The 25,856-nt window shown below is 38.0% G+C and overlaps 1 protein-coding gene across 11 annotated transcripts in view; it reads left to right on the top strand.

Annotated features, from left to right (window-relative positions):
• Positions 1-25,127, top strand: part of ANO5 (anoctamin 5) — a 61,538-nt gene extending 36,411 nt beyond the window's left edge. For all 11 annotated transcript variants that reach the window (XM_068945352.1, XM_068945349.1, XM_068945350.1 and 8 more), the window contains 16 exons: positions 446-730; positions 1,078-1,191; positions 2,386-2,501; positions 3,376-3,510; positions 4,901-5,006; positions 5,094-5,154; positions 6,795-6,946; positions 10,977-11,051; positions 11,703-11,925; positions 14,308-14,477; positions 15,606-15,703; positions 15,977-16,107; positions 17,809-18,014; positions 19,202-19,383; positions 20,456-20,561; positions 21,423-25,127. In XM_068945352.1, the coding sequence (XP_068801453.1) occupies positions 446-730; positions 1,078-1,191; positions 2,386-2,501; positions 3,376-3,510; positions 4,901-5,006; positions 5,094-5,154; positions 6,795-6,946; positions 10,977-11,051; positions 11,703-11,925; positions 14,308-14,477; positions 15,606-15,703; positions 15,977-16,107; positions 17,809-18,014; positions 19,202-19,383; positions 20,456-20,561; positions 21,423-21,644 (2,382 nt within the window). In that variant the 3' untranslated portion in view covers positions 21,645-25,127. The remainder of the gene's footprint in view (positions 1-445; positions 731-1,077; positions 1,192-2,385; positions 2,502-3,375; positions 3,511-4,900; positions 5,007-5,093; positions 5,155-6,794; positions 6,947-10,976; positions 11,052-11,702; positions 11,926-14,307; positions 14,478-15,605; positions 15,704-15,976; positions 16,108-17,808; positions 18,015-19,201; positions 19,384-20,455; positions 20,562-21,422) is intronic.
• Positions 25,128-25,856: the final 729 nt, after the last annotated feature.

Below are 25,856 nucleotides of genomic sequence, written 5' to 3'. Positions count from 1 at the left end.
CAAGGCAGTAACAGACTTTGTAGTTCTTGTTGGTAATGAGTTTTTGCAAGGAGACTATTATAGCCTGCTCTGCTGTATGAAAACTGCCCTCTCTAGGAAACGGAAGAGCTTTACAATGCAGCACGCTGGCATGCAAGACGTGGGTCGCCAAGGGGCGAGTGCATTGCAAGGGGCGTATTGCCAATGCAGAACGTAATGAGAGTTTTCAGGCTTCAGCATGCGAGATTAATGTAGTTTCAGAATCCTTCATGAGCTTTGTAATGCAACGATCATCTGCATCAAGAATCAACGAATCAGATAAACTTTTCAATAAAGATCCCCCCTCCTTTTTCGGGAGATTTAAAAAATGTGCAAAAGGAAAAAAATTATGTGTAACAGCTATTCTGATAAATCTTACAGCAAAATGCCGCGTAGTCTAATGTCACATTTAACTCTTCTGGGGCAGGAATCTGAAGATGGCAAAATTTATTTTGTGAAGATCCATGCCCCATGGGAGGTTCTGATCACGTATGCAGAAGTGCTGAACATTAAAGTTCCTATCAAGGAAAATGATATTCCTCCGATGGTGGAGAACCCTTTGGATTGTATGCTTACACCATTCAGGCTTCCTGAGAAGGTGATGCACCCTGAACCGGATTATTTCACGGCACCATTCAGCAAGGAGAAGCAGGAGTTGTACCTCATTAATGATGAGAGCACTTTCTTCTCACCATCCATGAGAAACAGAATAGTACGTATATGAATTTGTCCGTTTACATTTACATGTAGAGGTACAGTGACTCATGCGAGTATGCATGCAAGAATGGAATATATATAATACAAACTCTCTGAGTAGATGTGCAGACACCTAGATGCCTGTGCATCTTTCTTAAAATCATAGAGTAATATTGGTTGGAATGGATTGGGACCTTTGCAGGAAGGCTGGCTTGTCTTCAGCAGTCTCAGACAGGGTACTCCTGGTAGGGAGAACTGGCTAAATACGCAGTTCAGGTACATGCTCTTTCCATCAGCCAGTATAGGATTCTGTTAAATGGCTTTAAAGTAAGTGAGGTCTGAAATGTGTGTGTTTGAATCTAGGTTTATTATATTTTAACACGTTGCCCATATGGGACAGAAGAAGGGAAGAAGAAGTTTGGGATTAAAAGACTGCTAAATAATGGCACCTATTCAGCTGCATATCCTCTTCATGATGTAAGTACTTTAGTTCTCTGCTCCTTTGAGCGTTTCCCAGTGTTTTTATCTTTACCTTCTGTGAGACTCCTGTTTCCAGCAGAAATGAAAAAGTACTCATACCCTTTAACTTGTCCCAGAAATTAATTCTGTTTTATAATACACAAGAAATACATGCCAGCCCTGCTATTTGACTTTTGTGTGCCAAAATGTTACTTCTTATGGATGATTGTTATTTATTTTCAAATAATTTTTTTATAAATTAAATATGTAACGTATTAAAAATATTTGTAAATGTGGATATTTAGTTTTTCAATTAATTTTTGATTTCTTAGAAACTAATTTTCATGCTTTTCTTCATAGCTAAGAGGCATTCAAAAGAAAAAGGGAAAAACAGGATCACACACTGAATTTTTAGCATAGCCAATATTTTGAAGAGGCAGAGTTTTACAACACAGAACAAAATTACAAGAGCTATCAGAAACAGTGGTTGTTTTAATACATTTAATTTCTAGGAAATTGATAAAGTTGCAAAGTTTTTCTTAGTTTAGGCTGGTGGATACGTGATGGTGATGAACACTACAGAAGTTAGTCAGAATTTCGTTCTGTGCGCATTTGCATTACAACTTTAGAGGCCACAGCACTGAGCACAGTGTAGTGCAATGTCTGGAGGCATGAAAACTTGAATTTATATCCCCTAGTTTACGTCTCTCAGTGAAAGTCTTTTGGCTGTGAAATGTGAATGAGAGCCTGGTTGTGAACTATAGAGAACAGGATTTAAATTTGCATTATTTTTTCATGAAGGGGGAGTAAAATAGGGAGGGATTGCCATTTTAGGGAAGCTTGAGCAAGTACATATGCTATAAAGGAACAAACAACTTATTTCAGTGATCTGCTGGAGCAAATGAGTATCACAAAGTACAGGTTGTACCAGTGCAACATTAGTGTAACATAGCATAATACGGTTTCAGTACAGGTTGGCTAAATGTCTAAGACTGATGTTTTCTGAAAATGTGTATTCTCTTAAAAAGCTACATATATAGAGAAGGTTCTGCTTATATAAAAGTGCTGAAGTACAGTGCTAACTTTGAATTTCAAGTTATTTTAATTGACCCAAGCTTAAGAGGAGTACATCATCATTAATGTTAATTTCTTTTGATGCATTATTTGAGTCTTTGGTTGAGATGTTCTGCCTTTCCTCTGATTTGCTCACAGTGTCAGTACTGGAAAAAAGCAAATGATCCAAACTGTGACAATGAGAGATATACTTTATATATGGAGTGGGCTCGTTTCTTACGTTTCTATAAAGAACAGCCTTTGGACCTTATCAGGTAAATGACTGTCTGAGAAGCATTGGTTGTATTTGAATTTTTACTCCTTTTAAGGATTGATGAGAAAGAGATACTTAATTGGGCACTAGGTCTCCTGTACACAGCAGATGTTTTTATTGGTGACTAGAAAAACGCTTTACCTCAGATCAAGCCCCATTCAATCTAGCCAGTGCTCTTGGGGTCAGATATTTTACAGATAACTCAGCTGTAGATGAACGTATATGAAGAATACGTAGCATATTACAATCAAGATGCTGTAGCAGATATTTTTAAAGATGAAGCTGAAACTCTGAGGTTTCAACACGTATTTATTTGAAAATATTTTGAGAACAATCAGTTTGTGAAGCATGACTCTTCATTCAGTATTGAGCTCACATTTAAACTAAATTTACTCAAGATCTCTTTGATTCAGCTCCTATTCTTATATAACAAGTGCATTGCTTTATTCATGGGTTACATTTGTTCCATTTGTAGCGCAACCAATTGTGTTTTTGTGGTGAATAGCACATTCATTCTAAATGTGTGATCAGAGCTATTGCGCCCAATTTAATTTTGTATAACTGCTTTGAAAATCAGAATTGCAAATCTTTGTGTATGTTATCCTGTGGGCAGAGGGAACGAGTGATTGAAAGCTAGAGCTTCTGCAAGGAGAAAGAAAAGGTCAGAAGAGACCATGTATTTTGTTCATTCAACTTTTGTAACTCTTGCTTATGGCTGGATTCAAATCTTGTTTTTACCAGTGTATGTTAATGGATTTGCTCTTCTGTTACATGAGAATTTTGTGCAGTGTTTCACTTTGACTGTGGCCATTTTTCTCTATTATAGCTTTAAGCATTGCTTGATATTCCTTTTCAATTCCGTTTTTTCTATTCAGGAAGTACTATGGCGAGAAGATTGGAATCTATTTTGCCTGGCTCGGATTTTACACTGAGATGTTATTCCTTGCAGCAGTTGTTGGCTTAATCTGTTTTCTCTATGGCTTTTTTACAATGGATGAAAATATGAGCAGGTGAGTGTAATATTGAAAATCTCCTGCGCTTATGATGGTAAAAACTGAGACTTACCTAGCAAATCAAGCAATGCAAAAACTTTGCTCTTGTGGGAAAGCAGATAACTTGACATGTTTTTAATCTTGGGGCAGACCAGTTTGTTCTCCAGCGATTTGTATGGACTAAAATGGTGGTGGACAGCTAGTGTAGAATTGGTGACTATTAATTAGTAAGACCGAACTTGTGGGCAAGAGGTGGTATTTTACTGCTGTTTGGCAACAGCTTTTTATATTGGAGCACCTGCAATATGTAAGATCTTAAGAATACCACTAACATCTCTCAGAATAGTTTGTTTCAACTGCTTAGTGTTCCCTTAACCTTTTAAATTTTAATTTATCTCACAGAGAAGTCTGTTGACCTTTTGCAGAGGTGAAGGGGGCAGGAGGTCATCATTTTCACTGTCAAAACCATGAGTACAAGGTAGATCAGCAGTGTTCTCTCATCAGAGATGAGTCCGTTATGTCAGAAGCCAGAGTTTGCTAAAGTTTCTTTTGTAAATAATTTAGTATTTGTTTCTTCAAAGAATCCCAGGATTTATTATATTCAGAGATTTGCCGGGGAGGAGGGGGGAAGAGAGCAGGGTTCGCACCCTTTCACTGCTCCTGATCTTAATGAAAAGGCTTCCAGGACCTTTCTTCATTTTTACCCATAAAAGACAATATAACAAATTAAAACTCAGAAACTAGCATTTTACTTGCATTTCTATACAGAATATAACTGCTGTCTGGCCTATTCTGTTGAATTATGTTATTTTGAAACTTGCATTATAGTTACCGTATTCTGAATTCACCTGGATATACTGCTATGCGTGTTCAAATTTCTGTGGATATAAAGGAAGTATGTATAGGATTGTAAACTTCACCAACTATAGGAGTTAAATTCAGTGTGGTTTGAAATAGGACTTCTTTAACAGAATAAAAAGCTGTGTCTGACTGAAGCAGCATGTTTTGCTGTAGATAGCAAAGTTGAATTAATACTTCTGCTTTTAGAAAAGGTGTGATGAGCACTTTACTGATCTGATGAAAAATAACATGGTTTATATCTCACCTGAAAGCTGTGCATGTGCAGTTCAGCTTCTTACAGACCTCTGATCCATTTACTAGGGGGAAAAAAAAAAAAAAAACAAAGCATATACCAAGTGAATTGCTAGTTTTGCTCCGTGTAGCCACTGCTTTTTCTTGTCCTGACCTGACCCACTACAGGTTACGTCAGTGGATGTGACAACTATGTGAAGCTGCAAATGTTGAGCTTTGAAGAAATGAAGCTCTGATGTTTTTTTTCTGGAATAAATTCATGTAGTGATTCTTAAGATACTATAAAACAGATACTGTGAAACATTTTTTTCCTTAGCAAAGAAATCTGTGACCCTGCAATTGGAGGAGAGATCATCATGTGCCCTCTTTGTGACCGAGACTGTGACTACTGGAAGCTAAATACCACCTGTGCGTCTTCAGAGGTCTGTATCTGTTTTTCCAGCCATTGTCGTTTTGTTCCTACTGAAAACTGTTTTGTTACTGAACTCTTCCTATATGTTCTGTTGCAGTATTCCCATTTGTTTGATAACGTGGCAACTCTTTTTTTTGCCATTTTCATGGGCATATGGGGTGAGTACATTTGATAATAAGTTTATGTCAAGCAATAAGGAGGTCTTGGACAAACTATTGAGGGACACTGGGGTGGGAAGAAGGTGAAGAATGGCTTTATGTTTTAAAGTTCTGTCTCAGATACAGAACTATCTACCTGATGAAAGAATAAAAATAAATTTAGGTTACAAAGGGATTGGACATTAAAAAACAAACGACAACAACGAAAAGCAGGTGTGTAGGCTGTCTAGGATGTCATAAGCATTGAATACCCCAGCTGTTACCGTTTGTTTCTCTCCTTAGTAGCCTAACATAGAGTGGTCCAAGCTCATGTAGTCCTTTTAAGAGTTCTTCCTACTGAATCCTGCAAGTTATCTGTGTCCACGTGAGGGAATAGAGGGCTTCTATGTCTTTTCACTGGAGCCCAGCACTACCACATTACCAGCAGCACTTTAAGGACGAGAATCAGTTTGCTTCCACTCCGATGAAGTTCATACATTACATGTATGTTTTGATGATGCAGAAATGGGTAGATTTCCTGAGACTTGCTATAAGGTATATATATTCACACCAACAGATACTTGTTCGAACTGTTAAGATCGTGTTGTCTTGAATACATGTTCTTGAATTCTATACATCTTTATAGATTCAGGATAACATGGTTATTATTTCTCGCTCCCTTAAATACCTTGTCTGCTGTTTGGGTGAAAGACTGCATCCAATACTGTAATTAAACAGAACTTCAATTTGGATACAGATCTATTAACACACAAAGATCTGTTTGTCTATTTGTTATCAGAGCCGCTAGCATTTTCACAGAACGTTCTCAGAAATTCTTGAAATAAGATGTCATGTGCCTGTATCCTAAACCTTTCTTGGTTTTAAGCACTAGCCTTTGAGTGACATAGATCAGTCATTTAGGAAGCACCAGCAAAAGGTTGTAGAACTGCACAAGATAAAATTTGCTGTGTTTGTGTAAACCATAGTCTCTTGAGTTCAAATAACAACGATCAGATTACCGAAGGCTTACATTTTAAAACAGTTTATAGAAGGCTTTTTTAACATTATATGGTATTACCGCTTCTATAGTTGTTTGTTTTATATATAAAAACATTTCCCTCCTTGTATTTAAAAAAACAGTTCTTAAGGCAGCCTCAGTCTTGGTCACTTGAAAAGTATCAGACATTAACTGTCTTTAAAATGACCGCAATATCAAATAATCATCAAAAAAGTAACAGAAGCCTTTGAACTTAGAAACAGTTCTGCTTGTCCGTAATACAGTTGTTCATGGGTTACTCAAGGAATTAAGTGAATTATCTCAGTTCTTTTGTTAATTCTGTATTGATATTTATGTTTGAAAAACAGTTAAAGTGTAATTGAACATGGTTGTCATAACTGTGGAAATAATCCATATCCTGTCTTATCTTCCTTTTCATCCACTTTTGGACTTCAGATAATAATTGTATTTAATCCATTTTATTGTTCTTAGCTATGAACTTTAAAAGGTAGTCAATAAAAATAGATCGTGAGAGCAAAGAATAGGCTGCAGAATAGAAGGCAGTGCAGAGACAAGTTATTTAATATAGGAAATAAATTTGTTCACATCTCCTAAAAGTTTTTTTTTTCCTTTTTAACTATTTTTCAACATTTTAAAATTGCAGTTACTCTGTTCTTGGAGTTTTGGAAGAGACGGCAAGCTAGACTGAAATACGAGTGGGACTTGGTTGATTTTGAAGAGGAGCAGCAGCAACTCCAGCTGAGGCCTGAGTATGAAGCCAAATGTACCCAAAAGAAGAAGAACCCTGTAACTCAGGTAAACACCTGCTGGGTTGATATGCATGCAAAATCAATTTTGTGCTGAAAGATGTTAGGGGGAGGATTTGATAATGTATGAGCATCTAATTGCTAGGTAAAGATTTGTGCAACACAGATGAGCAATACAGCATGTGTATCAGAGCAGGGCAGGCCCCCAGCTATTGTTTCTCCACGCAACAGAGTTTGATTGCAAAGATCTTGCCTTAAATATGGAGAACATGATGCCAACCGCACCCTGTGCAGAATTTGGTAACACTTACTGTTTTCTCACTGAAGGCATCCAGTTGATGAGGGCTGAGGTTTGCACTCTTTGATTGACTAATATCAGATATAAGCTCTTTAACTGCTGAAAGCACTGTTGCTTGTTAGCGCTGGTTGGTACTGGAGCTAATAGCCCTGCCTTTCAGGGGTCTGTTTATCCTGACGCAATGCACTGTGGTGTGGCTGTACTGCTTCCCAGTCCAAAGTTAACTGTAACTGATGACTCTCAGCACTGCGACCTGTTGCATGACAGGCATGCCCCATCTCTTAGCTCATGGTTCTCTTCATGCAGGTGTCTCTTAGCTAGACTTCTTGACCTGGAATAAATGAGAATGTGTTTTTTTCTTCTAGGGTATGTTCATAATTTTAATTAAGTATCCTCTAATGACTTTAATTTCCACAGGAAATTGATATATTAAATGAGGAATACTGAGTCACAGCTTATACCTTTTATTATGCTAACACCATCTTTGCAGTGTCATTCACATTTCAGCATGGCAGTCTCTGAAATCTTTGTGCTTTCAGTAGAGCGCTCTTTCTCATCCTTACACAACATGGAAAGGAACAATTGTCTTGATATCGAGATGGTTAAGTGTGACATTAGCTGTGGTTTCACTTACGATATCCGGTCACAGTTTGGGGAGCACTGGAGAGGTGAAGGTTGCTGAAGTCCTTTGTCTGAAATCTAACTGAGATACAATTAACCACGCTATTTAACTCTTAAACGCTCTAGCTAAATACCTACTAGAAGTTAATCGTCTTCATTAAAACTTATAGGTAGGAGTTATTTGACAAATTTAAGGACCAGATGGTTACATTCCAGCACAACATCTACCACCTCAGTCAGAAGTATTTAAATCCTCTTCCATCTTCCTATAATTGCATTGTATATAAATAATTTATTTTTACCAGTCACGGGTATACTAAGGTAACACGGTCTTCAGAAAAGAAATAGAAACTTGGCCAGAGCATGGGAAACATCATTATTATACAAACAGTACCTGTCCTTCATGGCTGTCTGCTTAATTAGGGAATATATACACTAATCTAATTTCTCATGAGTGTTTCTCTTGTTCCCTTTCAGCACATGCAGTGTTGATGTTGTTTTTGTAACTGTAACTTGCACGCTCTAGTCACACGGAGATCTTTGAAGATCCTGCAGTATGATCTTGAGTGTAGCTCTGCAGAGGTATTACTTTCTGCAGGCTTAGGAAAACAGTTTAAGGCAAGTCATAATTTTTGCCTAGCTAGTTCAGCTAATTGAAAACAGATGCCTGCCTGTTGCGTGTTACTTGCTAGTGTGCGTCTTTCTATATGCCTAGGCTCAAAACCTCCATTTTCTTACATAGCAGCACAGTAACCAAAAACAGCTGAACCACTGTGGTTCTGTTGCAGTTGAAGGAGAGAACAGGGGAAAATCACCCAGGCAGTTCATGGCCCTTGTGCCCTCTGGAGTAATGTACTGCAGCAGAGCATAATCGGGTGAGGGCAAGGAAGCAGGGGCCTGACTCATAGGCAGTAGTTATGTACAGCATGAAGCAAAACGCATAGTCTGGGGAGGTGAATCAGTCACAGCAGATTACAGCCAAAGATGGCACAGGCTAGTGCGTTTGTGTTAGTGCTCTGGAGGAGAAGATTGTTACCTCTGTAAATGCAGACAGATCCCTTAGGTAAGATGGTTTACTTGGACTTTATTTAGGAAATAAAAATGGGATCTTAATATTTATTTTTCTCATCTCATACTGAGATACCGATTTACAGTTAGGAGTCGATCCACAGCAGCGTGTTTAGTGTTGTGCCCTATGTATGCATTGACAATTACCATAGAAATTCAATTACTGTATAATCCTTTATTTTATGACACATCATATTTATTATCTTGGTGGATTTTCAGAAGCTATTGTGTGGCAGGGTTTTGCAGTGATCCTTGTCAATGCCCAGTTACAGCAAACTATACAGGTTAGCCACACTGTAGCCTAATTTCCTTTCATTAGATAATGTGTAATACTGAACATAGGAAAGGAGAACGATTTAAAATAGATTCATTCTGTAGTCTGAAAAGATGATACGGATACAGGTCACAGAGTTTTCTGGGTCCCAGGAAACTTTAGTTTGGTTAGAAAATTTATTTTCTCATTACTCTGCCATGATTCTAAGTTCTAGGTATGCTGAAATAGAAATCACTCATCCTGAGTCTTAGCTATACCTCATTTGCTGTTGATAAAGTATCAGCATCATACTCGTGATGCTGAAGTATTTAACTAGATGTTTCATTTTTGCTGATTTCATTCAAAATTAGGCTGTGTTGCTGCACAACATCATTGCCTACGTTTTGTTCTCAAGTAGAAGACTACTTGTTAAATAGCCTAGAGTGTCTGAGCGCTTGTTCTTAATATAGTGTATACATATTTGTTAATACGTACTATGTATTAGATTTTACTATATGGAGTCCCCCGATATCTCTGTCAGTATCAGCTTATCTCTAGCTTTTTTATAGTACTATTACTAGAGCTTTTAATTGTTATAATCATCAACACCTTGTAGTGAGTTAAGACGAAAGTATTTATAGTAGTGTTTAGTAAGTAACTTTAGGCAGATGTAAGCAACATGTTTTACTCTCTCATGAGAAAACAGCACATTGCGTTTAAAACAAAATTGCGTTCATATGAACATATTGCTGACTGATCTGGCTACAGAATATTGCCATCAAAAAGGAACGCTTGTCAGGTGAAATGATTGCTACTGCTTGGTTGTCTCAAGGGGAAGTGTGCTGCTCAGTTAGGTGCCCGCTGTATTCGTAGCAATTATGGCATGTTACACTGGTGTGTTCGGCGCACTCTGGACTTCTGTATAACAGAAAATAAACTTGCTTCAACAACATGTTACAGGTTAAATATCTTCCACTTTCAAAGCAAGTATCTACAATTTCAAAATAGTCATCTGTACTACAGGCTAGCACAAACTTTAAGTATGCTAATCGGGGCCTCTTTGTCCAAGGCTCACGTAAGCATGGTACGGTGACTTGTCCGTCTCAAAGTTTTATCAACTTCAGGTTATTCTGTATTACGTTTTCTTCCTCTGGCATTAGTTCGTAAGTAAACTCTTCCTAATACGTGTAATCTGATATTTTAGGAATTAGAACTGGTTGCTAAAAAGAGAGCTGTACACGAACATGGAAAACTGTTCTTGTGCTATGTGGGAATACTCTTTTGGGTAAGACCTAGCTGCCTGATACTGCAGCAGAGATTGGCAACTAATGAATCGAGCCATTTCTTCAATAAAACAAATACATTGAAGGAGTGGAGGAAAATGCTTTCTGGCTGTGTGGAACAACATGGCACATCCAAGTAAAGGAGGATTTTAAAAAACCTTCGCGTGAAGACTCTCTTAAGATTCAGTCCGGTTTTGAACTGAGAGCTGTATGACAGCTGACCTCGCATTACAATAAATAGTTCTGTCCTGTTCATGTGATTAAGAAGTGGGTCTTTGTCCTTTAGGCACTGATTGATTTTGCAAAGGTTTAATTATGCTTTCCAGGTATTGTATTTACCTTTAGCATTGTTTATGGCCACTTCTGTCCTGATTTTTTTTTTAATCAGCACATTCAAAAAATCATGTCATACTTGGCCTTTTAGAGAGAGGAGTTATGAATGTTTTTTCTCGGATGTGGTCATTTTCACACAGCTGTTGAGAGCTCTCTATGCTGCTTGATATTAAAATGAGATTATGGACTTGTGAACTGTGCTGTGCTTGCTTGACTGTTTCAGGAGATGGAGCCTTATTTGCCTCTAACTAGCCAGGCTGTGCGGTTCTGCATCTCAGGAACTACAGTGTTGTTCTGGGTGAGCATTTTTTGAATCATCGCTTTAATATGTATTATCACTAATCATCACATTAACACATACTAGTGCTTTTAACCTTCCCTTCTACTATTGTCCTGTACGTTCCCTGCTGTCATGCAAAGTGCACTTCAATTCAGATGAAAAAGGTAAAAGATCTTGGAAATTTGTCAGTAACTAGTAATGTGATGAGCCTTTCTAGCATAGGGATAACTATGCTGTTACCAGATCGTCCTGAAAAAATGTAAACGCAAAAAAATGTATATATATATTCACAACAATGACATGTAATGCTAATTTAAGAGAAGTAGCTATACAATGAACTTGCCAGGAAGTGGGCAATATAATTCAAAGTATGTCCTTTCTGTCTTCATTTCTGTGAGTCTGTATTCTTCTGCACTATTTCTTTTTTTGAATATTGGTATTAAATTGTCTTGCTTTTCTTGTGTTAACAAAATAATTTTGATGGATTTAATGTATCTAATAAAAGATGATGTCGCTTGTGTACTTTGCATTTCAGTGATGCTGAACTCATGGCCTTAAAGAATGAAATAAAAAAGTATAAACATGATTCTTTTTATCTTATTTCCAAAGTTGCATGAATAGAGCTATACTGAGCTGTAAGCGTACATTAAATCTCTGTCCTTTCCTTAGGTATCTCTGATTATAGCTAGCATGATAGCCGTGATCGTGTATCGTCTTGCAGTGTATGCTGCCTTTGCCAGCCTCATGGAGAATACTGAGACTTTAGAACCCATCAGTGGATTACTGACTCCTCAACTGGCAACTTCAGTCACAGCCTCATGCCTGAATTTTGTCATCATCATGATACTTAATTTCTTATATGAGAGAATAGCTATCTGGATTACTGATATGGGTAAGCAGTGCACTTGCAGACAATACTCTCGAGGAGTCACTACAGATAGACTCTGGTAGAGGTGCTTGACGTAGCTGTCCTCACCTTGGGCACGCTGGCAGCATTGTGACGTTTGCAGCAGCTAGTCATTTGTATCCGTGGCTATATGGAATATGTTCCCTGCATTTGAATAGTTACCACAAGCTGGTTTCTCTTAGTATAATGTTTGTATATATTAAAATTAGTCTGACAGAGAGGCAATTATATTTCTGAACATTAATTAAAAATCATTGTGTTACATGAGAATCATCAAAGTGAGATGAAGCTGTCTTGATTTAGCAGTATTTCAGTTAGAAATCCTGAATATGTATGAAGTAATATTCTTAAAAACAGATTACAGCTTTTCAGCAGCCATCTTTACAGGAAAAAAGGCTAAATAATCGTGTCTCTTACTTTGGGGGAAAAGGTAGTAGAGTGGGGGATAGGATGGTGTACACCTTTCAGCTGTTAGCTCAGTACTACCTCCCTTAGCTGTGGATTTACAGATCCAAAGTTACACAGCTTGAAGGCAGAGATGGAGCAGGTCGAGAAGCAGTCAGGCCTAAGATATCTTGTGGCTATGGCCATCGGGAGCCTTGTCTTCAGCAGACTCGTTCCAGAGCTGGTGGCAGGCAGGTGGAACCAGAAGGATCTGTTGGTTTAGTAGCAATTTTATACATGGGTCTTGGGGTGAGAGCTTGAGTGCTGGAAATATGCTTCCCTAGAACAGTTTCTGTGAATTTGGCTGTTTACCTTTAATAATTTGTGCATAGAAGTCTCTATAGGTGCTGTATAGTAAGAAATGATGTTTGCAGAATATTCAGTTTAGGAGAGGGGGAAGCTGAAAAGTATTATGCACTTGTAACTCGTACAGCTGTCATGAAACAGTTGGATGATCTTGTTTATGAGTTCTTATATGTGGAATTAACAAGTGGAAGGTGTTTTTTACAGAAACATAATAGGATGTTGCACTGACTTTATTTTGATTGATCTGGACCATCTCTAATTCTGAGATCTTTATTGCTTATCTCACTAGATCAAATTTGGCCAATGAAAGACAGAACAAATAATAAGTAAAACTGCGACTAGCAAAAAAAAAAGTCGTCTTTTATGGCTTTTATCTTTCTTGTTGAAGAGAAGACTTTATACTTTATAAGAGTATAAAGACTTTATACTTTATAAGAGTATAAAGGCTCAGTCTTGTTATTTTGCTGCTTGTAAATGTGGAGTATTGTAAGTGTTGGTGCTACTGTGATTATCAGCTACAGAAGAAAAACAGTATTTACTTTTATGGGACTGCTGCCCTCCTATGGCAGCCACAGGAGGCTGCACTCAGCTTGGGTTTAGAGATGAAGTCGAACATGGGAGTATAAAAAAAACACATTGACCGCATCTGTCAAGAGTGTCTGTTCTAACTCCCTTCAGTCTTGATTCCTTTAAAAAGGTTTGGCCAGATTTTGCTTTCAGATGTAGAGGTACAGCCCACCTCTGGTGTTGTGGACATGAAGTGCTTGATGGAATCATTTGAATGGCTCACTGAGAATAAAAAATGCTTAGGCCAAATTCAGAAACATTAATGTACTCCAGTATAAAATACCTTTAGGCTAAGGCAGGTGAGTTCAGCGTGTCTGCCAGACTCTGACCGCTTCAGAGGAGCTGGAATTCTTCTGTTTTATTTTCTTCCCATCTCTTCCGACCTGAATTGGTTATTTGTTGTTATTTAAAATGACGTTTTACTAGTGATGTGCTTAACGCTTCCTACTACTAGAAAAAAGTAAGCAAAATGGAGAATGCGATTATGAGAAGGCAGCAAAATCTTAAGCAAAGGCTTGGTGATATTTAGTATTACCAGAGTTCCTCTATACTTCCCTCATATTCCCCTGCTATGAGCCTTGTCTTTTGGAGGCACTGGCCCTATCCAGTTCCTGCTGATTTCTGTTGAAGTTGCACACTGAAAAAACACAGAACTGTAGCAGTCTTCTGCCACAAAGCAAAATTTTTCTGTATTGTGTGCGTTGCCAAAATTTAAACTTCCTATTCTAGGGGCACTGCTAGTTGAGATTTGAGATATGCTATTTTTCAGGAGCTGAAAGATGAGAGATTTGGGGGGTGGGACAAGTGCTAGCAGACAGTATAAAGAAGGGGAAACTGAAGCTGATAAGCGTTTCAAGAACGAATTCCACTTACCTGCCTACTCAGAACATTGCATTGTAAATAAAGAGGAGGCTGTCTGAGAACAGGAATAGCATTTGCTGAGCTCTTTTCCTTTGGGATGTAAGGGCACCAGGGGTGATGAGTATTTATGAATCTGTGCCCTTTTAAAGGCATAAAGGAAAATAAAATTACTATATTCTGGTTTCACAGAGATTCCCAGAACTCATCTGGAGTATGAGAACAGGCTGACTATGAAAATGTTTCTGTTCCAGTTTGTCAACTACTATTCTTCCTGCTTCTATGTGGCCTTCTTCAAAGGGAAGTTTGTTGGTTACCCAGGTGCATACACGTACATGTTTAATCGCTGGCGAAATGAAGAGGTAGGACTTTATTGATGAAGGTGAAATGAATACTAAACTAGTTAAACTGTTCATCCCCTCCAACCCACGGAGCCGTAACTTGCCTACTGTACGTTTGATGTGGAATGAGCTGGACCTTTTCTGGCCATCCTTTGGCTGATGAAGGCACTTTCAAGGGCTCTTCCTGCTCTTGCTGTTTGGGGAAACACTGGTAGTGAAAACTTGTGGCACTCAGTCACAAAGGTGAAAAAATCTAAAAGTTTTTGTTGACTTCGCTTCTCCTGAAATACCGGTGGATCTAAGCCATATGTTTGAGAAGTGACCCTGTAGGTTGAAGAAAGTTAGTATAAATGGAGATGCTCACTGGCTTCCAGGTATCTTCATTAGCTTTTTGAGGTACCACATTTTCAGAGAAACCATTTGCTAAGAGGCACCTCTGTAAGTTTTTGCTTTTTTCTTGCATCCTTCCTAAGTATACTGTATGTACAGAGAAGAAATGCAATATTTAATGCTAAGTATTGCTTGGAAGTTAATTGTGACGAAAAAACTTGATGCAAAACAGAATGAAGTAATGCAGTGGAGTTAGTAATTGATTCTCTGCTAGTACTGATCGGGCTGCTAAATTATTAAAAAAACATCAGTAAAGACTAGCAAACAGCAGGGACCAGATACTGGCAGGTGTTTAAATACCTCCAGTGTCGGGAAGCAGAGCAGGTGCTTGCTGTATGTTGGTCTAGGTGTTGCTGTTGGTCTAGGTGTTTTGAGACAAACAGGCACCATAGTTTCACCTTGCCTGGGGCAGGGGGTTGCTGCTGCTGCACCTGGCTCCTACTGCCCCATCTTGTGTCTCTGCACAGCAGTCAGCCTGAAGCACCTGTGTTACTCTTAAGCATCAGAGTTACTCCTTTAAATGGTCTCTCTGTTTTAATATGTCTTTTACTGAGCACATGGAGCATTTATAGCCCTTCTGTAACAGCTTTCCTTAAGAGAAAATCTTAGCTGGCAGTCCAGGTGTAAATTAAGTATTGTCCTAAGCAATTTATGAACTTTTCTTCTCTCCCTTCTCTCACATATACAGGAGTAGGATATATTTTACCTGGGTAGCATCCATTATGATGTTACTATTAACCTCCAATCTGTCTTTACCAGTGTGATCCTGCAGGCTGCTTGATAGAGTTGACGACACAGCTCACCATAGTCATGGCTGGTAAACAGATCTGGGGAAATATCCAAGAGGCCATTGTACCGTAAGTTATCCCTCCACTGAGATGCCTGTTTTTATAGAGGGATGAAATTATTGGAAGGACTGATAATTGGTAGGCCATATGAAGAAGCTAAGAAAGATACTGTGTGTAAATTAACCACATAAATTCTGAAAAGTAGACTTGCTTTATAGATCTTTTGGCTTTTTTATTGTGAAAGCTATGCTTGTAAGAGCATATTGCAATAAGGAGCTTGCTTAGAGAGAAAGGAATACGTGATCTGCTTCCTCCATTTGTTACCGTTTTGTGCAACTGCAGCTGGATTTGTAACTGGTGGGGACGTCGGAAAGCGAGAAGTAATCCAGAAAATTTATACAGTCGCTGGGAGCAGGACCATGATCTGCAAGTATTCGGAGCCTTGGGCCTATTCTATGAATATCTAGAAATGGGTAAGTTAAAAAAAAAAAAAACACTTTGGGAATGGGGACAAGTCACCCTGTACCGATACTTGCAAGACAATTGGTTTTCAGTTAGTTTTGGAGGAATGATGGTACCACTTCCATATGGTAAACAGCAGAGCATGAACTGCTGGAAATCATGAAATATCCCAGCCCAATAAACAAAGCTGTCCACATCTTATAATGCAGGGAGTTTCATAGAAATACTGCAAGGACTGTTTGTTTCCCTTATTTGGCTGGTGAATATTATTCTCAGTGCAGCTAGCTCTGTCACTGTGTATTCAGTTCTTGTTCCCCAGCATGTTTGCCGCTGATGTCAGTGGAAATTCTTAAGTGTGGGACGAGTGCCAAATATGCTGTAAGGCTACTGCAGATATGAGATCTACGCACTGGAGCAGAGAGAATACATTTGGTTTTAGCTTTGCACTGATCAGTGCTTTGATGCAATCCAGTAGACCAGCAGAGGGAGCCTGAGTAACAAAAAAAGCTTTTTCAAAAGTGATGCTAACATGATCAGCTTATGAAATTTGTTTACAAAACCTAAGAAGCTAAAGCTGGAAATTGAAGCCAAAGTAAATCGAAAATACACTTGGGGGAGGGAAAAAATACTTGTCTACTAGAAGGACAAAATTTGTTGGAAAGGGCTCTCTTGTATTGTTTTATTTGCAAAGAAATAATTTTAAGTGTTAATAGATTGCCTAGAGCTATGCAGCTCTGTTCCTGTCATATAGCTAGTTCCTGCAGCACTGGGATCTAGTGAAATTCATACGTCAAGGACAATCGGTGTTGTTAGTCGTGCCTGGTAATAGATTTCCTTGCTGAATCAGAGCTGAACCAGTACACTCTGGTATTGTTCCAGGGTTGCTGAGCTAGCAGGACTTCTGTTTGAGTAAGATGAAAAACTTATCACTAAACTCATGAAAGAACAGACGGCTGGTGTGCGGGGCGGGGAGGAGCGTTATCATCCACTGCCTAAACCAGACAAGATGTTCCGTTTCATTTCCTTTGTTTAAAATATAGTGGCAGTATTGGCTCTGCACTGAGGAATGTCACAGGACGATACAGAGTGTATCAAGAGACGTTACGTTTTTGGTAGTGACTAAAGGGATCATTTATGTATTCTCCTTGCAGTTCTTAAATTAACGTTAAGACTTCCCACTGGCATTAAAACAAGCAAAATTAATATTAATAATATTTTGACTAACCCAATAACAGCAGGTAGAGGTAAGGTTGTGATGAAAATTAAAATATTTTCCCTTCTTCTTTAGGAGTGAATTGATAGCAAGTTTAAAAGGCCAAAGGGCTTGCTCTGTGCAAATTGCAGGAGAGGAGAATGAGCTTTTTTAGTACTCCCTCAGAAAATCAGAAATTTGGCATATGAGTCACTTTACATTCACTACATGACAAGTGCAGCTCCATGAAAAAATCGATATCCATCCCTACTGGTCCTGTGACAGGGCCCAAATGCCCCTTCCTCTTGGCTGCTGCTGAGAGGCAGCCGTGGGAGACTAGAGAAGTCTACGGGCTGGAGCAGACTGACGTGTCACCCTGGGCGGGGGTGGAGATGCTTTGTTGCACAGCCTGGCAGAAGTTTGCCACGTGTGCAGTAGTGGTGTCTTAAATGTTCCATTGTCACTTTGAAAGTTCTCTCTTCAGGGCAGATATTGGCACTTTTCTCTTTTTCCCTTGCAGTAATTCAGTTTGGATTTATTACTCTCTTTGTGGCCTCCTTTCCTCTGGCTCCCCTTCTTGCTCTGATGAATAATATTTTGGAGATCCGAGTAGACTCCTGGAAGTTAACCACTCAGTACAGGAGACCTGTTGCTGCCAAAGCGCATAGTATAGGAGTTTGGCAAGAAATCCTGAACGGAATGGCCATCTTGTCTGTTGTCACTAATGTAAGTAAGTTAACTGTGCTAAGTCAACTCTGCGTTCATGTTTTCAGAATGTACAGATTTAAAAATCAGCAGGCGCTTTTTCCCCTTCATCAGCAATACTCATTTTATCCCATGCTGCCCTAGGAGATATGGTCAAACTATTTAGGTGATTGGGCTTGGCAGTGTGTTGATGACATGTGTCTCTCAATCCACATTTCATTGGACCATAATCTTTGATTCACTTGTCCCTTCTAGCATTTTGGAATGGCGTGAGCTAGTCTGATGAAGTTTAGTCTGAAGCATCCAGATTGTGCAGGTGGAACCACAGGGGATAGTAGAGGTGGATTAATTCCATCAGTCAGATGACGTTTCTGTCTCGTCATTATAGGGTCTGTGTTGTGGGAATTCCTGTTCAACTGCTTCTGGATGCCCCTATGGGAGCAATGGCTCAGAACACTTTTAATAAACTGGAAACAACATGCTGCATTTGGTATTCCGTCTTTAGTAAAATGTAAAACAGTCTGCTGAGCAAAACAGTTACTCTTTTTAATGCAAAATATTAAACTGTATTAGATCTACAAATGTCTTAAGTAACAAAACCACTTGTAGCTATTGCATAACTAGCAAGACACCTGAGCGTTTTGAGCTTTTCAAGTCTTTAGGCGAAATGTCCTGGTAGCCATTACTTCCTTCTGAAATGCAGCTGGAGAAAACGGCTCCCCTTCTTTCTTAAAATAACTTAGTGATCACACACCAGATTAAAGTTCATCCTTTCTCACAAGGATTCCAGCCGACATCTCTTTCCCTCAGCAGTGCTGTAATCACTCATAGAAGATGGTTTGGTGTGAGGGCAGGAAAGTACAAGAAATCAGTTCTGTATTGCATAAAGTAATTCATAATTTATTAAAAGAGAAGGGAAAGGGAGGAATGACTTGGAAGCCAAAACACTTCTCTGGGGAAGAGGATTTTTGGGTTTCAGTGCCTCTTCTAAGGACAGTTCACATATTTTCTTCACTAAATGTTTAAAATCAACTAGTCCTTGCAGCAGAGGCTAGAGCCAGCTCCTTTACCAAAGCAAGTGCCCTAATCGCACTCACACTTGCTCAGTGGATCCTGAGTTATGTCACAGTACCAAAAAGCCTTTTATTAATCTGCTCACAAGTTTTGTGTGGTACTTCCTCAATTTCTTTTTCCAATTTCTTTTCCAGGCTTTTATTGTTGCATTCACATCAGATATGATTCCTCGTTTAGTTTACTACTATGCTTATTCTACAAACGAAGACTCACCTATGTCTGGATACATAAACAATAGTTTGTCAGTGTTTCAAATCTCGGATTTTCCTGACAGAAACAAGCCAAAAATGAATCTAGGTGATTTTGACACGTGCAGGTTTGTGTTGGTATAATAATAAACGTTTTGTCACTATCTGTTTAGAATACACCATAAAAAGTCAATGCAGATCTAAATAGTCCACTGGAAAATACATGACATAAATCCCAAGCGTGAAAGATAGTGTTTAAGCTATTAACAAGACAGTGTTTGAGATAGTAAGAGATCCTGCCAGTAACGAATGAAAAGTCACCTTTTTAGTCTTAAAGACAGTCTGATTTACTAATATGAGAATTTATTTCTTAATTATGCTATTGAGTGGTGGAAGAGATTTATGTCCCTGAAGCTGCAACTTAAGCCTGTATTTTAAAAAGTATTTAGTTGCAATGCTTAAATGGCCAAGGAAGCTTTATTAAGGGGCAGTTTAGACTCCAAAGCATATGCACCACTACTGAAAAAGAGACACAGTCTTTAAAGTCAATGTCACTGTGCTTAATATCATTGAGAAGCTGGACCATTCATTTTCATGGAAAAGAAAAGTCCCTTCTCACTAGAAGAAAAACTGGAGGTTTCTAGAAGAATTGAGAGACAAGGTCAGAAAAATCCATAGTGAAGGAAAACCACTTCATTTGATGTGGAGAAAAATCCTTTAAGAAGAAGCTACAGTTGTTTGATATTTTAGCTTTAAAGCTCCAGGAGTTCTACCTATGTATGTGAATGTTGAACACATACTCAAGACTGCCCTCCGATTAAACCCAGCATCTGTCTGGTACATAATCTGTCAACTTCCATTGCATTTATTCATTTGTCCATTACTATGTGCTGCATTGCATCACTCTGTCCTGCATTATTTGATCATGGCCTGAAAACAAAAGTAACCTATGTATAAAATTGCACTTCTTGCTCGTCCTCATCCATGCTCTGTTGCTGTGAATAAGGGTGTTTAAGCAAATACAAGACAGAAACAAATTATGAGAGCCAACCTTTTTCCGAAAAAGGAAGCAGACCATTTAAAGCAAGATGAAAGGGTTCCTTAAATGACAGCTGTATTTGCATGTAAGTGTCACTGAGCTTGTAATCTGTCTCAGACTGAATATGACATTTCACCTTTACATGTCGTTCTACCTAACAGGTACAGAGACTATCGATATCCTCCAGATCATGAGAGGAAATATTTACACACTATGCAGTTCTGGCATATTCTTGCTGCAAAAATGGCCTTTATAATTATTATGGAGGTATGTACCCCACATAATTTTCCTCTGAAATTAATGTTATAGATTCTGCAGATAGCTGTTGATATTATGGGAGCTAGAACTGCTGAGAGTATGAAGTAGTTTCTTCCCTAAGTAATATCAAATATTCCATGTCCAAAGCAATTACTATGACTCGGTCTTTTAGCTTCAGGAAGTTAACCTCAGAATACGAAGAGTGAAAACAGCTTGAGAGACTGCTAGATTTGATCTAAAGAAAACAGCAGAATAAAAAATGTCTTTATGCAGATGGCAAGAGCCATGAACCACTAGGACTAGCCCTTGAGCTTCTACTGGTTTCATTAGAGCACTGTATGTGAGACAGCTGCTATACAGAATCCTAAAAGCATTTTTCGAGCAATCTGTTTTGGATAAAACCAGATAAATCAAAAATTTGGAGAAGTGGCATTTGAGTATTAAGCCAGCGTTTCACAAGTTCTAAAGAGAAAAGATGACCATTAAAGGGCTATTCTCATCACTTTTCCTACTGTATTTTTATCGATTCTCGAAAGCTGCGCGTTATCAGCATGGGAATGTGAAATTGTTAAGAAACCACCCAGAGGTATTAGAAAGCAATGCTGGGGGTTCAAAACCTGACACTTTCCTCTTGGACTTGCTAATTAATAAAATGATCTGGAATTAAAATTTCTCCATAAAAGGAAATGTTTTAATCTTTGTGCACATCTCGGATGCACATTAGTTTGTGACATTTTGTTCCAGGACAGCTGAATGATGAATAGTCTGTGTGAAGAAAAAGAGAAGTGATCGTTTTGGTGTTAAATAATTAACAGTAGTCCTTTCATCTGGTAATGAGTTGTTACATTTCCCCTGGCTTTTTTCTTGCAGCATGTTGTATTCATCGTCAAATTCTTTGTAGCGTGGATGATTCCTGATGTCCCTGCAGACGTGAAAGCCAAAATAAAACGTGAAAAGTACTTAACACAGAAAATCCTCCATGAGTATGAACTTGAAAAACTGAAGGAGAAGCTGTGTCGAGGTGATAATCAAGCCACAGAAAAGGAGTTCATTGCCACAGAAGGAAAAGTGGAGTTATCCAGAGCAATGTAGTTGAAAAAAACTACTGTATGTGATTTAGATCATGGATTTGTGGGCCTTTTTTCCGTGATTTGCTCAGTATGCATCATCTTGAAAGCTGTGGGATAGTTTTAATCCGTTGCTTTCAGTCCACAGATTTCAGACTTTTTAAAGAAGTCTTAGCAGTCTAGGTTTAGTAAATTTACTTAACTCCTGCGATTTCAGCACTGTTTTCTATTTACGTATTGCTTTGAATAATAATTGTAATCCTGTTATCCTAGAATTTGGATTCCCAGGATAGGGGATATTCCGCTATAAGGGCTCACAGGTTATCATGTGGTCATCACCACCAAGCCCTTCCCCCTGTTCCTAAATGCACAGTTCAGGCTGTGTCCCAGCTGAATGAAAAGGATATTATAGATGACTCCTGCTATGGAAAATGCTGAAAATGATTATTTTTGTGACGTGATCGTTTAAATCAGATAATACTTCTGATGCAGGGATTGGGTTATGTTTTTTTTTGTATCCGCTACATATCTTATATAACATTTGTTCACAACTTTGAACTTTTACACATTTTTAGATGGAATGGATTTTTAAAGCTGTATTGGTCTAATTCCACTTGGAATTATTTTAAGGCATAGAATTCAGTTAATACATAATGAAGGAGAAGAACCATAATTTATTTTCATAAAGATACCTGCCAAAGAGTTTTCTCTTTAAATGCAAATACTGTAGAATCATCTAATTAGTGTTTTTGCAGCTAATCTTTTTTTTTCCTTTTTCCTCAACTTCAGAAACTACCATTAGAAAAATAGGCTTGACGTTAGTTTCGGCCAAAACTGGTCCTTGGTTTGGTTTCTTTCCATCTCTGTGAAAGCCAGCAATGGGCTAAAACAGTCTGTCTGTATTGGGTGTACGCAGTGGAGTGACTTTTAAACAGTCCAGCAGTTTGGGAGCTGAACTGCCATACCAATTGATCTAGCTATATGATTGTGCAGAGATGAGGATTACTACTCAAAACATTTTAAGAATGCCAAGTAACGTATGTTTATGTTGCTACTGTCCTTATACATAGGAGCCTTGACTTTTTTCTTTTTTTAAACTTTCAAGAAGGATTTTTTTCTGCTTTCTCATGGGACTTTTCTACAAAGTTATCAAGTTTATATATAATATCTACTTGTGCAAAATAGCTACCAGTTTATGAATGTGCTCATGTTTTATAATTTTAAGCAGTTACACATTTTTATGATTTTGCTGGATATTTAAAACATATCAACACTTTGATGCTTAGTGCCTTGTTTATTTGCATTTGACGAAAGATGTGAAAATGATCACTATGTGGAAACGTGTATTTCCAAAGTGTGCTTGCAGGCATCATGATACTGTGAACCTGCACACAAAACTGTATAGTATTAGCCAAACAATGCCTGCCTTGGCACATTTCTGTGTGTTTGTGCTATGCGAACTATTGGAGAGCAGTTCAGAACTGGACTGCTTAGGTGAAGTAGCGCCAGACTGTTGAGTTCTCTCATGCTAAAGTATACTAGCTAGAGAGTTAGAAATTTTAATATTTTTGCACTTTGAAAGTTATACTTCCTTGCAAGTATAAAAAAAATCAGATTTGTATTCTGTATCAGCCAAATAACGTACTGTTTACTAGGTCCACAAGTTAGTTTCCAGATTTTGTTTTAGCAGACCCAGCCTATGTCTTGGAACATTTGGCTAGTAACCTTGTTATCTTAACAGACTTTTAAATCAATGTCTTGGGTAGAACTGTCATTACTAGCAGAAGTTCTGACGTTGAAGTGCCTACCTCTAACAAACATCGCGTGGTTCGGCTCCAGCCAGGCAGCTGAAGCAGGTGTACATTTCTCTTTACTGTAAGTTATTCATTTTGATTCTGTAAGCTTGCTTGATAAATCAAGCATATTGGCAATTCATGTTTATAGTGAACTGACCATGTTCTTGAATATTTACATGCATTTAAATAATGGATTTACTGCGGGAATGCAGTAAATAAAATAGCTCTGCTGCTTAATGTATAAGCCAAAGAGGAGTATCAGTCATCGTAATTATGTATGCAACACCAGAATTTAAATAATGCAAGCACTTTTCTGCTTCTTACATATATACTACTAACTAAATTGCTTAATTTAGATTCCACACGTTTGCTACTGATAGCAAAGGCACAGAATTGCTTCAAAGAGTGAGATGATGAGATGCAAAATAATATTGATATTTCTATGCAAAATGCACAGGTCTGAAGCTAAAACAGGTTTGAAAATTCAGCAGTAGATGGGTTTCTGAAGACAGAACGTTAATTTCTTCACATCTTGTAATAAAGTTTCCGACTATACTACACTTGACAAGATGTCAGCAAAATAGCTATATTGTGAATCAATAATGCTATTTGAAAGCAAAATGGAGGAAAACAAGAAGGAAACAAAGACTGGGGTGCAGCATTAATATGTAGAAGCCCCACATAGAGACTCTGAATTGGATTGGATATTTGGCCTCATTTCTTGCTTCTTTGAAGTTTATTTCTTGACATCATTTCCTGTTTGATGCTATAGAAAAGATGTTCTGCGTATGTTGTATCCTATTATAAAAAAGCAAAAACTGTGGGATCAGCTTATTTAAATACGTATATAAATATATCATTACACTTCATAGCATTACTTGGTATATAGAAACTGTTGAAGAGAGAATGTGTTGTATTCACAGCTAATGTCACATAAGATCACAGTCTAACACACCTCTTTATGTAATAGTTTGCCTTTATAAGTTATTAGGCAGTATTTTCACAAACAAAAGATTGTTAGCATGATTAGGATTATAATGGTCTACATACATATATATTTACTGCAGCATTCTTGAAAAGTGACAAATCAAAAAAAATGGTCCAGTCAGTTTGGGGGTGTGCTTGTTCTTACTGTTGGAATATTTGGTTTCGCTGGTTAAAATATGTATCAGAAAGTGTCCTTTAACCAAAGTGAAGCTACTCCTGTGTTTAAACTACTGTAATTTAAGGAACAGTAGATTGTTTCATTAGAATTAGTTAGAAAAACAAAATTGGCCTTCAAAGTATAGTAAGATCAGGGTTTTTTTTTTTTCCCAATTGAAATGTAGTATTTATACCTTAGGAAGATTTAGTATGTTATGATCTAAGCAAATGACTGCAAAATAAGAGTGCTACTACAAAACACTATACTGTTTTTCTAGAAGATTTTATTATTATACTTTGACTTCTTTATGAAAACATGAATAATACCATCAGTTTGAGACAAGGAAGGAATGGAAATAGATGTACTTTCTTATTGTTCTTTCTGTATTGCTTGTTTTGACTTGTACTGTCATATGATCAGAGTAGCATTTTTGTCTGCAAAGTATCTTGGTGATACACATGATACACTAATGTTGGGATAATTTTTTTAAACGTTGCATTCAGCTAACTTATATGTACATTTAATAGGATTTAAATCTGTTGGCAAATAAAGCAGTGTTTATTTTTAATATGCTGTCAACTTGTTTTTGGAGATTCCACCACTTCAGAGAGTAGCTGAAATATTAAAAGAAAAGTGGCCAGAGAACTTTATGGAGAAAAGTATTCGTACAGATTTCTCCAACTCATTGCAGGGTATTTGGATGCTGTATATAGATTTCCTTCAATAGTCACTTCAATAATACGAGTAAGAAACTTGTTAGGAAAGCCTGCATCTGACTGCCCTCTTCCACTTGAAATGATAACCACATTGTGGAGCTGTGTTATCTGTCTTTATGCGTTTTCTTTAGAAAGCAGTTACCGAGGCAAACTTGTACTAAGTTCTGCATATGGCGTTGACAGTGACCACTGACGAGGTAGCAGGTGTATATGATATTTCATGAGTGGTTTTATCTTTGCACGTTCTTTGTGTTAGAAGGCCACAATACAGTGAAAAAGACTCTGTGCTTTCATCTTTCTATAGGTATGGTACAAACAGTATGCTAACACACAAGCAGGGTTCATTTCAGCTAGGCTGCTTTTCCCTTTATTTCTGCGGTACGGTGCTTGTTCTTTCAGTGCCGGGACTTCAGGTGACTTCTCAAGTTCTCGGTGAGGCATACATATAGTTTCCACAAGTAGCACGAGTGGTTCACATATATGCACTTGGATCGTCTAAGACACACACTGGAAAATATGGTAGAGCTAAAGATTTTCCAGGGGATTGACTGGTAAAGTATTATTGTTCATGGATATCTCTA

Source organism: Struthio camelus, chromosome 5 (assembly GCF_040807025.1).
Source record: "Struthio camelus isolate bStrCam1 chromosome 5, bStrCam1.hap1, whole genome shotgun sequence".
In the NCBI taxonomy this organism is placed as follows: Eukaryota; Metazoa; Chordata; class Aves; order Struthioniformes; family Struthionidae; genus Struthio; species Struthio camelus.
This window is presented reverse-complemented; position numbering and strand designations above follow the sequence as displayed.